The 17,327-nt window shown below is 42.5% G+C and overlaps 1 protein-coding gene across 1 annotated transcript in view; it reads left to right on the top strand.

Annotated features, from left to right (window-relative positions):
* The first annotated feature begins 1,667 nt into the window (after window positions 1-1,667).
* Window positions 1,668-17,327, top strand: part of SCML2 (Scm polycomb group protein like 2) — a 78,820-nt gene continuing 63,160 nt past the window's right edge. The window contains exons 1-2 of the mRNA XM_086767568.1: window positions 1,668-1,758; window positions 15,471-15,578. Coding sequence (XP_086623694.1) covers window positions 15,557-15,578 — 22 coding nt within the window. The 5' untranslated portion in view covers window positions 1,668-1,758; window positions 15,471-15,556. The remainder of the gene's footprint in view (window positions 1,759-15,470; window positions 15,579-17,327) is intronic.

A 17,327-nucleotide genomic window follows, 5' to 3' on the forward strand; every position in this document is an offset into this window, starting at 1 on the left:
TAGCAGGTAGAGCACCGCACCAGGTCACGTTGGTCAGGCTGTGTAACAAGAGCTGTAGAAACCAACAGCATTGTGTCCCACCGGCTCTTCGGGAATGCATTCTTCAGATGTTCTATCTAGCACCGACTTGGCTTTAAAGAATATCTTTAAAATATGTTTTCTTTTCCTCCATGTCTCCCAATGACTTATTTTGTGACACTTGGCACGTTTCTATATCCATCTCTCCAATGCAAATGATCTCTCGTTTTCCTGCAAAAGTTCAATATGATAGAAAGGGGAAAATATTTCAAATTAAGCAGCATCAGTCTGCATTGGTTATGGGTATACCACACTCGGCCATAAAGATTTTCTGTAAGCATACTTTAGTATTTCAGTATTTCTTTGTCTTTCTCTTGTATTAAATATTTATAATTTATGGCAAGGATTAGTTTTCCATGTTTCTGAAGAACCATTTACTGCTTATGAAAGTGCTTAAAATAAATTGTTAAGTAGTCACTTGCAATATATGCAGGATATCAAAGTGGGCTGTATGAATTTCACTTTCATATAGAAGAGTTTCAGGGGTTTGGGGTATATATCTGGATTTTTTTTTTTCCATTGAAAAACCTCCTGCAGTCTCCCTCTCGTGACCTTAGTTTAGTTTTGAATTTAAAATTTCACTTTCAAGTCGTGTAAGTCGTGAAGACGAAACTCGGGCACGGAAAGCCTCCAACACCGGCGGTATTTAAGAGGCAATCTCTCACCAGTTTGATACGGCTACGCACCTCCTGGGCTCCGAAATAAAATACCCAGAGCTTCCACAACGGGAACGCACCCTCCTAAAAAGCGCAGGAAGGACTTTTCAACTATTACGCGGTATTTTTTTTTTTTTTTTTTAAGCGTGGATCTGTAAAAACTTGTGTAAAGTTTCTCGGGTAGATGCGCACCGACGAGCACCGGCGTCGTACAGCCGCGATCGCTTGCGGGCGCACGGTGCGGGCCGCGGCGGTGCGGGGCCGCGTGGCCGCACCGTTACACGGACGGGGCGCGCGGCAGCGGCCGGTAGCCGCAGGTGCGGCTGCGGGGCACGGCCTTACCTCTCCTCGCAGGAACCCGTGACTTTCATTCCTCCCGCGTTTCCCAGCCGTTACCCGCTTACACTGGAGTCTCCCACGCGGACACCTGCCGTGGGGTCATTTCTCCCCCGCCTCCCGCCGCCCCCGGGACCGCGAACGCCCGCCGAATCTCGCTCACCCTTCCCAACCTTCCCGCCGCACCGAGGGGACGGGAGCGCAGACACCGGCAGAACCGGTGCGGCGGCCGCTGCCGGTTCCGCCGAAGACCCCCTCCGCCCCAAACCCCGGCCGCCGCCCTCACTGCGGCGGGAGGCGAAGGGCAGCCGGGCCGCCGCAAAATGGCTCCGGGGGAGCGGGGCGTTTCAGGTTTGCAGCGGAGGGGAACGGCTGGGGTGACACGGTCTGTGCCGCGCTGTACTCGGGGTGGCTCGGCCCCCACAGGTATGGGCGAGGTGCGGGCATGGCGGCGACCCCGCGTCCCCACGGCTTCTGCTGCCACCGGACCGCGCCGCCACTACCGCTTGCCCCCGCGGCGGGCGGAAGGGGGGCGGCCTGGGGGGGAGGCCCGCGCCCCCGGTGCTGCTGCCGGGCATGCGCGGTGCCCCCGGAACATGGCGGCGGCGTGAGGCGGGCGAAGGCAGGAGCCGCTTGACAGGCGCGGGAGCCGTTGCGGGACGCTGGGGACCCGCTCCCCGCCCGCCCGGTGAGTGGCGGCGGCGGCGCTCCCCGTAGCGGCGGGCAGGGAGAAGCGAGGAGAGAAAGGGAGGCGAGGCGGGGGTCGCGCCCCCTCCCCTGGCTCCCACCGCCACCTCCGCTGTGACCGCGCCGGGCGCCGCAGGGGAAGGAGAGCGGCGGCGGCTCCTCATCTCGATCCCCTTCCTGCCTTTTCGAGGTGGCTCCGGCTGCCTCCGCCGCCCTGGAGTGAGCAGCGGGTCCGGCCGGGGCTGCCCCGCATCTCGGCCTCCTGGAGCTGCCCGCTCCCAGCGCGGCGGGTGCCGCCGCCCCCCGGGCGAGAGGAGCGGGGCGGCTCTGCCTCCTGGCACCAACAGACCTCCTCTCCGGAGGGTGGGGGTCGCGGCTCCCGGGCAGCGGGAGTCCCCGGGAGCAAGGGCGGCAGGGCGCGGGGGTAGTCCCCGAGCGGCCCGGGGCAGCCAGCTGCCCGCCCTGCCGGTGCCTCCGCCGCGGGGCTGCGCCCGGGACGGGCCCCGCTCCCTGCCGCCCGCCGGAGCGGCAGGACCGGCGGCGTTTGACAGGAGCGCGGGGCGGCCCCGCCTCCCCGGGCCGGGGCGGCCGCGCTGCCTCCCCCGGCGGCGGCGGAGTCTCCGCGCCCTTCTGGCCGAGGGCGGCGGGGGCTGCGGAAGCCCCTACCCCGCTCCTCGCTGCCGCGGCGCCAGGCGACCGCTGGGGCTGGCGGGGCCCCGGGGAAGGGTTGTTAACCTGAAAAACTGGACAGGAGTTAAAAATGACATCGTTGGGAACGTGCCCTTGTGTTTGGTAAGAGGCTTGGGGGTGCGCCGTGGAAGGGTGGCCGGTTGGGGGGCCCCGGCCGGCTTGCGATGCGACACCGGTCATGTTTTCTTTACGGTTAAACTGCATTTATGGCACACATCGATTGCTGACTTAGAGGGCTGTCTTGCCTGGGGAATCGTCTTCTCCGTAGATGCGCGATGGTCCGAAGAAAGTAGTTAAGTATGGTATGAAAAGTTCTGTTCTTAACAGGGGTGCGCGTCATCCCTGTCTTTAGCTACTGGGACAAACTGCAACGCAGATTGCAATGCTGCAGTAATTAGATTAATGGTCAAATTAAATTTTATGCTCAATTGTTCTTTAGCAATAGACATTTGGAGTGTTTTTAAAAAATTCTAAGTAGTTACTTATTGCAGTTTGAAGTTGATGCCTTTCCATACAGTTATTTTCTGTTTCTCACTGATTGATTAGGCTGTAGGAGATAGCAAAAAAATAATCCTAAAGCCTAAAAGTTTAATGAAGAGGTGAAATACTGATGTCTTAGTGAGTTCTAATAATGGAAACTTCACTTGTGATTCGTGCATATTCTAACTAATGTAGACTTTATTATTAAAACTTAAAAAGCATAGACTTTGTAGATTTGACAGTAACTTTTCAGAGCATCTTGCATCTGACTTGTGAGCAGCTCTTCAAGTTTGACTGGTTATGAATTTTTTATTATTCAGAGTAGCAGTCTTAAACCTTTGGATTTTTAAAGCTTTCATACTGCACCTTACTCTTTGGAAGTGGCAGAGAAAAGCAATCAGTGAGGCAGTCAGTCAGGATCAGTGACAACTGCAGCACTTGTGCAGGTGGAAAGAGTAATGTTAGGAAGGCATTCACTGTGTTACAGTTATGTTTGAAGCTGTCATATTAACATCAGGTAATAAATAGGAGAGTGAATGTCTTGGGGCATTCCAGTTCTCCACGGGCCACCATCAAGTGGGTTGCTCAGACTGCAGCAACCCACAGCACACGTGAGTGGGCTACACTGGCAGTGTGTCTGGGGAAATTACTCGTACAACCAGGCTGCGTGCTTGGGGCAGTTTTTCTCCCTTAGGGCATCATAAAATATAAGTACTATTTAAGGATTATATTACTTGAACCAGTGTAAAGGGAAAGTACATTGAAGATGCTTCTGTTGCTACTTTTATTTATGGAAGTTTCACAGTACTGCAAGCAGGAGGCAACGGGGAAGAGTGTATGGTAAAACTGAAGTGGAGACTTGGAAGTACTTGTATAGCTTTTAGCTTTAACGTGATCTGGTTTTGAATACAAATGTAATGTCTGTTGATTTTGTTCAAGACTCAGTTGATGGAACTGATGCTCTAGTTTTCTATTTGGTGTAAATATGTAGTAATATTTGTGTAATAATGTAGTACTATTTATGTGATACCTTTCAGGTTGCTTTATTGTATCTTTTCATAGTAATGTTCAGATCTGGAAAAAACAGATTCTAGCTTTTGATTGTGTTTTACAGCTGCAAGTATAAACTACTTTCATACTAATTAGAAGCCACATAGACAAATTTGACTGTCTCTAATTCAGTTGTTATTAAAATTTGGTCCTATGCTAAGCATTATCTTCATGTAGCCAGGTTCAGGGAAGAAGTAATCACTCCTCTAAAATGTGTTTCCTCGGACTTTGTGTATTTTTGCTTGAATGTGCAGATGCCTTTTCCTTTCTTTGCTGCGGCTGTCCTTGCTGCGTCCAGCTACCATGCTCTCATAAGACAGAGGCATTGTTTTCTGGAGTAGCTGCCTGCATTCGAAAGTGGCATTGGAGTGTTTCCTTTCCAAGTGTAATTTTGTTTTCGTTAGAGTGACATTTATAGTACTGACAAAGTATTAATTCCAGTATCTGTATGAAACAATTACATGACTTACGTAAGAAGAGAGAATGTGAAAAAGCCTGAAGCAAGTGCAGATTGCTCCTTCTGCCCTTTGTACATGAATGTCTTTCTTATGATTTTGCCTCATTGTTTTCTTACTATTCCAATGGGATTGTGAGCTCTGAGTGAGCCCTGTTTACTCCCTTTACTGTTGCAGTTGATGCATAATGGAGTGGATGTACAGGGAGAAATGAAGTCCTCAGTAATTATCCCTTGACGTTAAATAGCATCACTAACAGGAAACGACATTTATCATTAACTGTCCAGGACACTGCAGCTGGCTTTCTTACTCGTCTGGATACGCTTACCTCAAACAAGGACGGGTTAAATACACAGTTATTCTTGCATGTTTTAAGATGATCTTTGAAAATACCATTTGACAGTCAACTGTAATATTTTCTTCGTGTAAATATAAACCAAATTAGAGGAAGAGACCGGGATGCCGCTTCAAGGAGTCTACACAAGGGAGGCTGTTAACCCATTTCTTGACCTCTGCATCTGCGGGGCATCTAAAGTTCTGATTATTCCCATTTGAAAGAAGTAGCCTTAGGCACCCAGCCTTAACGCTGATTGCTTCTTCCAGAGATTAAAATCTTAACTGTAAAGGACTATGCCGTTTGTGTTCTTTAAAGTGCAAGAACTGCAGCCTAAGTAGACCAGAACTCCAAGATTTTTCTACCGTGTGGGAAAAGCCAGAAAATTCTGTGTAAAGATGTTGAGGCTTAGTAGAGCAGTTTGTAAGTATGAAGCAACAGAAATGTTAAACAGAAAATTATTTTTACTTGATTGTTACAGGTGTTCTCATTACGTGTCCTGGTATTTCTGCAAATACTTCTGATTTGCAGTTTGACTCAGTGTAATTTGAAGTCCCAGAATATTTGTTAACATTCCGATATGATTTGGTGAATAATCCTTTTTTTACTGTGATTTGTTTTTTGTTAAACAGTGGTTTACTAATACTTACTTACATACTAATGGCTTATTTGAAGACTTCTTTTAAGGTTCAAGGGTTCCATAGATCTGTGATATTTTGATGTAGTGGTAGGAAGCTTTAATATTAGTTATATGCAGTGAAGCTTGGTTTTACATTGCAGCAATGACTGGTAATGGTGAAGTGCATGTTCTGTGTATGAACAGCTTTAGTTAGGATGTCTGAGTGGAGAGATGATACATTTGCTTCAGGTAAAGCCACTAAAAAGTGAAACAGTTAAGTCCTTAAGTGAGTTGTAGTTTATTTTAAGAGTATATTTCTGTGTGAATACCATTTTTGTACCTTCACATACCTGCCAGCTGACTTGACCTGTGTGGGCGGTGGGGGCTGAGAGTGTGTGCCCATCTCCTGCCACCCCTCACTCCGGCAGCAGTGCTGGCCATGGAGCAGCAATGCTGCCTCTTGCTCCTGGGGGCAGCAGGAGGTGATTTGGTGAGTGACCGCTCAGTCCATGTGTTTGTATGTGTAAACTCCCCACGTTGCCTAAAAGTTGTAAGGCAAGTATATCTGTCTATTGTCTTTTGGGATGGTCAACAGGGGCTTGCAGGAGTGGAGGGCTGGCTTCAGGTGCCTGAGCCAAGAGTGAGCAGGCTCCCCTTTTATCTGCTGCAGGTGTAAAGACAAAGAGGAACCAATGCATAGATGGTGATGGTGACCCTCAGAGGTACTCGTATCTCTTCCCTGTTAGTCTTTCTGCTTGGTCAACAAGGACATGAATCTGGAGGAAAGTCAGGAGCTGCATCACAGTCATTCAGAAGGCAGCAATTGTCTTCACAAGCTGCCATATCTCTTCCGTTTGGGCTTGCTCTAATACTTTCTCTTGTATGCAGTAGGTGTTGAGCACAGGTGTATACAGCTAGACAGTTTGTAGTAGAGGGGATATACTATCTCCTACCCTTAGCAACTCTCCTCCCAAGATCCCTGTCACAAAAAGTAGCAGCTTTAGTTTTGATGTCTTTGGAATAGGACCAAAAATACAGTATTTTCATGTCTTGGATCTAAATAAATGGAAGAAGTTTACACTTCTTTGTGATGGTAAGTGACATGTCTCTTACTTCAGCAGCGTAGATTCAAGACTGATTCATAGTTTTGAACAGAGGTGCCTACTTTATGGGTAGCGTTTGATCGTTTTGGATCCAAATTGGTGCAGCACTAAGCATGTGCTTGCTGTGGTTGTTCCATGTGCTCTCTTCATGTCTTTCAGAATCTTTCTGAAATACTAAAGCCTTTAACAGAATTTTAGTGCTCTTCCATTCATTTTACCAGAGGGATAGCCTTTCTGCTCCCCAGGGAAGAGGCTGTCCAGATACCTTACATCCAAACTAATCCTAAACTACTTTTTCAGGTTTATTAGAATAGTATTATATGTGGCTTAAGTATGGACAGTGTTTTGAACTGATATTTTTTACTCATAAATAGTGTCTTTTCTGTGCAGCTTCCCATTTGCATGTTGTAATCTAAAACTAAGCAACACATTGCATTAAAGGTAGATGTTATGGTTAAATTATTTGATTCTAGGCCTTCAGCTTCACAGGGTCAAAACCTATTTAAGACACCAAGGGAATTCAGTCTTTTCATGAAAGGGATGAACTTCTTTGATGGAAATCTAAGTCTGTTGTCTTCTCGAGGTAATACGATATCCCTTTTAGCACAGGGCAAAGATGAGGTTGAGCCTTTCATCATCTCTAGCATACATTAGTTCAGGGAGCATCTGAAGTTTATAAAACCTACAAGAGGGTAGCACCATTTTAATGAGGTGCATACCTAAAATGAAGCATGTACCATTATTTATGTACTGTATGGAATCTATCAGAGATTAACACGGGAAGGTTCAGTGGAAGGAGTGCAATTCTTGGGGCACTTTTAAAAGCCCATTAAAAAAACATACTTTGTAAAAGTGAGTCATGTATGTGGAGGAATGTGAGAGGGTATCAGAGCTGCTAAATTTGGTGGAACTCCTTATTGTCACTATGGTCTGTAAGGGGCTCAGAGATTAAAAGGGCTGTAGCATGTTTGATGGCATTTCTCATACCAAATCTCTTGTATGCATACCTGCACTGCAGTGCTGTAGAGAAGCAGACAGTAGTTTTCCGGAAAGGTCAGAAGATATGTACTAGTTTTAATCATGAGATCAACAGTGTTGCAGTTAGCTGGAAAACTTTGTATGTCATCTGTAATTTTTTTTTTCTCAGCTTGTTGTAGGAAAATGCTACCTAGGTCCTTGTCTAAGTATTTTGTGGTGCTCAATGGTATAAGCACTGGGTGGAGGAGGGATTGCCTCCAGAAAGGTGATCTCCACAAGTAGCTGAAAGGCAGATGTTCCTGCCTCTGTCCTAGGCTGGAGGTACAGTGACAGCTGTGCAGCTGTGCTGAGGAAGAAGTAGTGGAGATTGCTCCATTACACCCTGTTTCACCTGTTGGGTTTTTTTTTATAATTGGAAAGTTGTACCTTGAAGTGGGAAAGAGAGATACGGATTTTCTGTGGGTGTTCCTGATGCTTTGGATCTTTCATCTTCTTCCATTTTGTAAGACTGCGGCAAATACTACAGCTGAGCACTTGCAACTGCCTAGTCCTTCGAGCACTTAGGAGCTGTCTTGTCTTTTCTGAACCGTTGGCACTTTGTTAGCTGCAGAAATGTCTAGTAGCAGTGAAGGGTCCTTATGAATGTTTGTCCAAATAGATGGACAAAGATTTTTGGTGGCTTCTGCAAGGAGGATGGATTCCCTCCCTTGTGTAAGGGGATTAAAGAAGGGGTTTCCTTTTTAATTAGAGAAATAAGAAGTTGGGGAAACAGCACAGCCATCAGTACCAGCAGCACAGGTAAGCCCAGGGGTCTGGGTGTGCCAGGAGACTGCAAGCTGCTCTCTGAGATTTCCTCCCTTCAGAAACATCCTCTGGAAGGGGGAGCTATCAAGAAATTGTTGAAGGGTTTATTTAGTTCTATTTGGTTTGGTGCCGTGATTAGACACGAGTACATGGGACCAACGTAGTTGTCCCTTTACATAAGCCAGGGTACATGGCAGTGTGTGGCAGCAGCAGATAGATGGGGTGAGGCGAGTTCTGTCTTTGTTAAAATACAGTGACAGGGAGTCACAGCCAGCATTATCTTGTTTGCATTCTCAAGTGGGGAAAGAGAAACAGATCCTTTAAGCACTAGAAGAGGATGGTAGCAGAAGTATATTGCTGCTGGCATTGAGTACAAGCAAGGGGAAGCAAGTGTGTTGCTCTGAGACAAGCTGATTGTGCCTGGCGTGCTGGCAGCAGACTGAGCCTATGCAGAAATGGCCCAAAAGTGTTCTTCGTGCCTTCAATGAAAAAAAAAAAAAAATTGTGCACTCTACTTGACTTTCATAGATTTCTGCATCAGACTAAAGGTGTTTGCGTTTCTTTAGGTACTCTGTTGGATGAATAAAAAATCTGGACCACAAGGATGGATTTGCTGGCCACGCAGTATGTGGATAGGGCTCTGTTAGATCATATATGAACTGAGCTTCCACAGTCCTTTTCAAGTTTGGAGGCAATGTAGATGGGAGGAAGCCAAAGTTGCTTAAGAGGTTGTAAAACCCCTTTTCCACCATCCCTCCTCTGCTTGTCTTTCTCTCCCTCTGCTTATGTACACATACTCTCTCTGACTGCTGCTGTTAAAGCTGGTGGTATTGCTTGTTGTCTGCCACAGACAACGCAGAAAAGCTCTATAGATATCCCTACCATTTGAGCATCTCTTACTATGTCTGCAACAGCAATTTCTTTTCTTCCTTACCTGCTGTATTTACACTGTGCTAAAAGTATGCTAGGTGCTTCACAGAACAAATAGTTCGAGAGCTCTCTTGTGTCAAGGGAGACTGGACTGAAGGCAGAGGAGATGTATCTGGGTGTAGAGAGAATTTCCTGCAGGTACGTAGCTCTTAGCCAGTGCTAATCATACAACATTGTTGCGGTTCTTTTGTGCATAGTTTAATTAGTTTGCTTTATGAAAGAAAATTGAGTTAGGCATTTGAACAAAGCCAGGTTGAATAATAATGATGAATGTTTTCAGGAAGAGTATTCCAGGCTTGAAGGGGGAAGTGGAATACAGCACAGAGGTTTCAGTGAGCTGAATTCACAAAAATGTTTAAACAATTTGTTGAGCTCTTGTGCTACTGTAAATATGTACTAGTAAACAACTAAAACTGGCAGTTTTACTTAGGATAGAACTGTAAGTGCTGCGAGCAATATTTTTGATTTATTTAAATATAACATTAAAATACCCTTTCATGTGGGAAGACTGGCATTTTAAGAATATTTAAAGCTGTTAATGGCCAGTCAGCCGCTTTGCTGAACTGCTGGCTTCACACATACCATTTCCTTTTTCAGGTTTTTACAACCCCACATCTTCTGACTTTTAAAGCAGGATGGAGAGGGGGGAGAGAGGAGAAAAGCTATTTTTATTTTCCACTGGTAGCTCTAAACTTTAATTTTAAAAATTGCTGTCAAATTAGTAAATGTTGAATCTACATTATATAAATTGTTTCTGTTGTGCGTTGATGCCAGCTGTGCCGTTTAATTTGAAGACCTTAATTTTCTGCCGTTCTCATTTATAAGTATTTATTTCTTGTTTCAGGAATATTTGGGACAAATCTTTGGTCTAAACCTTGTTAGTGTTGCTTTTTAAAATACACAATGCCCTTCTCTGTACTGAATAATACAGTTAGTACATTTTGAGAGTTTAGAGAGATTTTTGTAGTCTTGAAATGTATGACTTACTGTAATTACAGTTGCTCATATTCTAAAGCAGATCGTAAACTAAACTGGAGAGAGGGCAGAACATTTACAGGCAGTATTTTACTGCTGACAGCTTAAAAGTTTGTTTATGCTAATCACTTCATAAATACTGAGCAGTGCGCTGTTGGTGACTTTCTGAGGAATTCCTCTGCAAGTGCAGAAGATTTCTTCTTGATATTAAGGCAAATGACATTACAAAATGATATTTGTAAAGCACCAAGTACCCACTCTCTTCCTTTAACAACTTAAGAAATATTCAAACTTAGTTGTTGTAGTAATACATGTGGATAGCTAATATTTGCTCTTTTGAAAGTCCATAAATTTGACAAAAGCCTATCTCTCCTAGCTCTCTTTTTATCAACTAGAAAAGAAGGTATTCAGATATATCAACTGATTAGAATTAGAAGTTCTAAGGTATGAGAACATTGAAGTTTAATTTCCTTTCCTAGAAAGAATATAACTTTTTTTTGTTTGGTTGGTTTTTGTTTTGTTTTATTTCAATGTGAACTAAAAGGGATTCCAGCTTGGATCAAATTTCTTCTCAGAACACTGACTTGTTATGTATTTGTGTGCATAAATGAAAGAGGACCTGATCTTTAGTTTTTGTTTTGGAATACTGTATATGGAATGCTAAATAATACTAATTTTACAACTACAAAGCTTTTTGTTGCATTTCATAATCTTCTGATACATTTGTGCAAGTGTAAGTTTGTTTTTTTTCTTTTTTTTTCCTTTTAGCCTTTGAGATCTTTGTCGTAGTTCAGCCCTGATCAGGACCAGACTACGCAGTCTCTCTCTTACTTTTCTATAATGATGCTACAATATGGTCCAAAAGGTATAAACTGATTATCACAGAAATGAGAAAGTATATGCTGTTGTGTCTTGAAGCATACTAAATGAGTCTACAGACTGGGTAACTCACTGGAAAGTAAATTTTCAAGTATTGGAAACTTGGAAGTATTGCATGTTATAGAAAAATTCCTTTTAAGTCTTACTCACTTTATTTGCCTATTTTCAGCCCCTTAAAGACTTGTGAAAATGGAATGAAGTAGGGTTTTTATTTAAGAGACAACAGATGAATAGATGATTAGGTTTAAAAAAAGGTATTCCAGATTCAGGGAGGATAACTTAGAAGGAATGCAGTTCACACTTGCTTGGGAAGTGACTGGTGCCTGTAGGTACATGTTACCCATACGTGAAAGCTGGACTGGGAACCGCGACTGCCACGCTGTGTGTCGGTCCATGGAGGAGGCTGTGCAGGTCCTTTTCTTGAAGGGCTCTCTGCAGTGTTGGCCAGAAGAAACAGCAAGAAGGAGGCATGGAGTGGTAATAGCAATAGGGGTGTGGTGATACTGGCCAGCGATTGTAGCTGATGTCTCTTATGTTTCTAAAGCTAACAGCATGAATGCAGGTGGTGAAAGCAAATGTAGGACTTGTACATAAAAAAGAGTTGGGGGAAATATTTCTTTGCTTACATCACACCTGTTGTCTGTCTGTAACTGGTTTTGCTCTTCATACTATGCATAATTCTTTTCCCCCTTTGCGTATGGAAATTTGATCTGGAAGCATTTGTAGAAGAAAAAGAACAAAAAAAGAGAGGGGCAAGTATAACTTCTTGTTCAGATTAAGCCTGAAAATGTCTGCCTGTATTTCAAGCTAAAATTGAGAAGAACTTAAATCAATCCTTCAGAGTGGATATTTTGTTAGATTCCTCTTCTGTGCTGTGTATCTGTATAAAAGAATAGCCTCAGTCCTTATCCAGCGGAGACTGCCCGTTGACAACCATCCCCTCCTCCCCTGAGGACAGCAGCGATGAGGTCTGAGTTATTGCATTTATACCAGTGGTAGGGTGGAAAAGCTAACTGTCTCTAAAATTGGTGTCTCTGTCTTACTTTGAGATGAGATGCAGAGTCACTGACAGCAAAACCTGGTTGCTTAGGCTTCTTTTAAATATTATATTTATCTCCATATTTCTGTGCAGTGTATTTTTATGAGTAGCCCTGCTGTCAAGATAAACTTGCAGTGGAAAAACCTAAATATGTATGAATTTTTTCAGGACATTCAGCTTACTTGAGTGCCTGGCTTAAAGTTAGAAGGATAATGGAGATACGTAATAGGCAAAACAGAGGATGATTTTGACATTTTCTGTAGAATACTAGCTTTTTTTGAAATGCAGCAATATGTCTTCTGAGTAATTCTTTCAAAATTACAAGAACAAAGTTAGTAAGAATGGTTTCCATCCTGTTTTCTGACACCTAGTATTATGTAGTAGCAACGTAGAGAGGGTGAAGGCTTAGGCTTGTCTACTAATATACTGCTTTCTGACAAAGGGCTCGCACAGTGGGAGGTGGCTAGTAGAAGTAATTTGGGGATTAATGATAAAAACTTCAGTAAGGAATTAAAGGCAGATGAATACTTTCCATCTGATTTTTAAAAAAGTAACTAATGTAATGCATGCTTATCAGAGAAAGACTAAAACTCAGTTTACAGGGTGAATGGAGATGTAAATAACACACTTCATGAGTGTCGAGATCCTTCACAACTCTTTAAATTGAAGATATTTTGATGATTAATCCAATGCTATCCTAGGTTCATGGATTTTTTTCCTCATCTTTTTCTGTTTCCTTAATTTACAGCAGACAGTTTCTCTCTGGTGTCTTATATGGATTCTGTACTGCCATTCCCTAGATCAGTAGGTTTTGACTGTTTTCTGTCGATGGCTGACAGTCATTGTACTTAGCTTGGTCTTTACAACTTTGGTTTTCGTTCTGCTGCTTTGTGCGCCCTAACACTATTATGCTTCAGCCTTGCCTTTGCATTACTTTGTTTGCTCGTATGTTCCTGACCTGGTTTTGTTTTGGTTTTCCCTTCATTTCTAGAAGCTGATAGAATAATTTCTTAACTTCAGCTTTCTGTATCACTCACCCAGCTTGCTTGCCAGGGTGCACGTACAAGAGTGCCTTGAGCTCTGTCCTTTCTATGCAATTTTGCCAAAATGTCCCTGGCGATTTCTGCTCTGTATTTGATGGTGGTTTTCTTCTCTGTGGCTGGCGTGCTGTGGGTTGAGCCAGGCTGGTGATGGTGAGTGCAACGTAAGAGGACTCTGTCTTGTTAGCAAAGGCCATAACTGCCTTTCTTATGGTTTGCCACTTAATTACGCAAGGCAATGGAAAGCTGTTCCTAGGTCTGCCCCTGCAGACTTGCAAAAGAAGTTATGCTGTGTTTCAGACTGACCCTGCTCTGTTTTGAAGGTAACTGACTGTCATTTTGCTGTAATTCGGTGGCATGTAGTGATTGTTAGATAAAGGCTCAGAAATACCATTCTTGAATGTTTTCTATGACAACCAACTCTTATCTACTAGCTAATTTAATAGCGTCTCTAAATGGAATACTTAGGTGTAACTCAACTTTTAGTAGCACCTCTTCAAAACAGTAATATTTGAGTTTGCCTCATTTCAAACAGTGCTTTCAGAACTTTCAGTTGTCTTATATTTTTAACAGGCTGGTGGGCATGCTGTAAAATAGCCTATCTGGTACAACACAAGCTAATGAAAAGCTGGAATCCTTTTTATGTTCTGACAGACACTCCGGTTGTGCTAAACTTGATGACTATCACTGCAGGGTTGGAATCTTTATTACTGCACCAAGTGCAATCTGGTACTTGGAACAAAAAGATAAAAACCATGCACTGTTTTAAAGTAATCTGTAAAAACGGTTACTTTGACTCTGCATCACCTTTCACGATTTATTACTTGCAACGGAAAAGCTTTGAATTTTGGGGGGAGTCTATGAAAGTACCAAGTATTTCAAATTTATTTGATGGCTTGAAAGGATTTCTGTTCTTAATCCTGATGATCACTTACGCGATGAACGCTATTGTGTAGCCAAACCTGCTTATTTTATGCTAGTATTCAGTTTTATTTATAACTGCTTTCAGGTCTCAATCTTGAAAGTTTTTGTAATAACTGTCCAGCATGTTCACACACAGCACACACACACTAAATGAATTCTTCAGTCACTGCCATTTTAAAAACCATATTTAATTAATTTTAGCCACCAGACTTGCGCTGTATAAAGTTTTCATCATGCACTCCATCACCATAGTGTGCAAGTTCCTCGAAGTTTCACTGAAATGTCACTGTTTCAGGAAAATACTCAGCTGTAGGTCACTTCTCTTGTTATATGTGATATGTATGTGTAATATTTTTTTAGCATGTGTGTATAAGATTCAAGAAATTCCAAGTAGATAACTTTTCAACTATTATTCCTTTTATGTAACACTGGAAAGGTGTAGCTTCTAAAAATATTAACTTGGGCAAAATTATTATTGGAAAAAGTATTCACTTTTTTTTTGTTTGTTTTTTTTTTTTTAAATTTGAACTTTTGATGAGATCAACTTTAACCTTGTGGGAGTTCCTGGAAAGGACATGATCAAAGAAGATAATTCAGAAACGTGAATGTATTTTTACCCATTATTACAGTTAATGGAAGAGGTTAATAAATTTGCTGGCTTTGTTGCTTCAAGTCTAAAAAGCTTCAAATGAGTTTGACTTGAATTGAACACAAAGTTCAAAAAAACTAGACACTGGAGTAGAAAATCAGAGTAACACACACACAAAAAAGTTTGTTTTTTCTCTTGTACAATAGTTTAACTAATTTGGCCCTTCTAGTTTTGAAACCCTACAAGAATGTGGCTCGCTGCTTTTTATCTGCAGTTAGCATTTCCCTAACAGGTTCTCTGTGTTCTGTTACAAATCGTAGTGGGCAGCGGTATCAGTGAGCACTTGAGCCTTTTTGACGATTTCTTACATCAGTTTTTTGTTCCCTCTTCCACCGTAGTTGTGCAAGATAGTATGTTTTACCAAAAGGAGTTTAAAATTATGACTGTTCAACTCCGTGCAAGGGAGGCAGGGTGAGTGGGGTTATGTATAAAAGTCTTTCTTCCATTTTTCAATAATGTTGGGGGGAAAAAAGGAATAAAGCACATCTTATATCTTTCTTTGTATTAGAAATCCACTGAAAATGCAAATTGTTATGCAATGAACTGTCTAAAACAATGAAATAAAAATTTGAGTTCTGTACCCTTGCTACTTTGATATATACATTGTTTACATGCTGTTCGTCACATATTTTGTTAAATGTTTGCAACTTAAAACAAGCAAGATAATTATACACCGATACAAAAAAAATCCTCCTTTCGAAAAAAAGAAAACCCAAACCCCAACAACAACCTCCCCCCTAACTTGTTCTATTACTACTCCACAGGAAACTGTTGTGCTGAAAGGAAGAATTAACTGGTCTTTCAACTTCAGCCTTTTTATTGTGGGAGGGGAGATCACAGAAGTGTTACCATGGGGAGAACAACAGTTAAAGGTAAGGCCTGGTAGCTTTTATCCAAGAGGGGAGAAAATAGGGAACCTGCTAAATTCTCTTTTTGAATGTGATGGGATATTACTTGACAATTATTATACAGTTAGATTAAAGAAGAGACGTTATGGTATGTACTGAATACAGGCACATTCAAACTTCACATTGTTTTAGAGTAAGCATGCTAAATTTGGCTTATCCTGGAGTTCTACAAGTTCAACCCAAGCAATACTGTTCTAAAATTGAAGAATATGACTAGGTGTGATATTAAATAAAATGTAGTGCTTTATTCTGTAATGGCATATAATTTAGCAGGACGATAACTGAGTAGTACAAGGAATTTAATTTTATCACAACAAATGGCATTAGCAGCTGTTTCTCAAAGACAAATGAACATTTTTAAAGAAATTCATCCAGAAATGCACAGTGTACTATGAAGGTGTGTCACATCTGCAGAAGTTAATTGTGAGTTAAGTGCTAAAATAAAGAGTGAGACTTAAGAAGAAACAAGAGTGTTTGGGTCTCATACAAAGAGAATGTGAAGAGAGAAAGATTCACTGTCTGAAAGTTGCTGCTGCTTTTCAAAGCTTTCAGAGTAGTCCTCCCCCATAAAAGGCTGCCAACACTTTTGTACTTATTCTTGAGCTTTCCACCTTCAGCCCAAGCTGCTTTATGTGCTTGTGCGCTCCCTTGGTAAATAATTGTCTTTTGCTATAATAGATTTTCCGTAATGGCAGGAGTCATCCATTTAATTGTTGCACCAAGAGTTTATGGAGGAAGTCTGTCCCCTTCTCTTGTAGGTTTTCTGCGTGGCTGTTGTCTAAATATACTAGAAGAGACACCCTGTTCCGGGCAGATAAGATAAGAATCCCTCTAGGGAAGCACAAAAAGAAGGGAAAGGAGACATTTCATATTCACCCTGTCTTGATATCGTCAACTGTGTGCACTAAGGCTTGTTGAAGGGTAGCTAGAAGTTGCTAACAACCCTGTGTGGTAGGGAGTGAAGAAGGCTGCTTCCTGAGCAATGGTAGGTCTTGGACTTGTCTTAGTAAACTTCATCTGAAGGCGAGTGACTGTGTGGCATGGGAAGAGCAGATGTTTCTGTTACCCAAAGGCATTTCATGTCGATCAGGAAGAGACAAGGGTTTCTTTGAGAAAAGTGGTCTCCTGCCATGTTTTGAACGCGCGTCAGAGTTGAAGACTTTAACGTGGCTATGGCATAGCTGCAAAAATCTTGAAAGCATGATTGAACTGCTTTTTCTCTGCATTGGACAATAAGCAAATAGCAAGTCTTAGAAGATAACAAATATATGCCTCCTCATGTAGCGCACTATTCTGCGGCAAAAACTAATATTGTCAGACGATGTGATGCTTGCAAGCAGGCAGACAAAGCAATCATCCTGTGTGTTGAAAGGTTAACTCTTTCCAGAAGGAAAGATTGTCGATTTTTAAAAAATCTCAGACAAGAAGCTGGAGCTCAACATGGGAGTTTTTAAGAGGAACTATACATTAGTCGCCAGGATTATCTTTTCCAGACCTTATATTCTAAAGGTGCCTTTTTTGGTGTTGGTGTTTTTGTTTTTTTTTTGCATCCACAAGTTGGTCAAGATAGCTTTGTCTTTTTTCTTCCTTGTCTCTAATTTCTTGCATGATAGATGTCGTTGCTCTTGCCTGTCTTCTGTAGAGTAATCTTATCAGCAGAAGAATTCTGTGGTTACAGATAGGGTAGGAGTAATGTAAACATGTGGAGTTTTG

Source organism: Chlamydotis macqueenii, chromosome 1 (genome assembly GCF_036417535.1).
Source record: "Chlamydotis macqueenii isolate bChlMac1 chromosome 1, bChlMac1.mat, whole genome shotgun sequence".
Lineage (NCBI taxonomy): Eukaryota > Metazoa > Chordata > Aves > Otidiformes > Otididae > Chlamydotis > Chlamydotis macqueenii.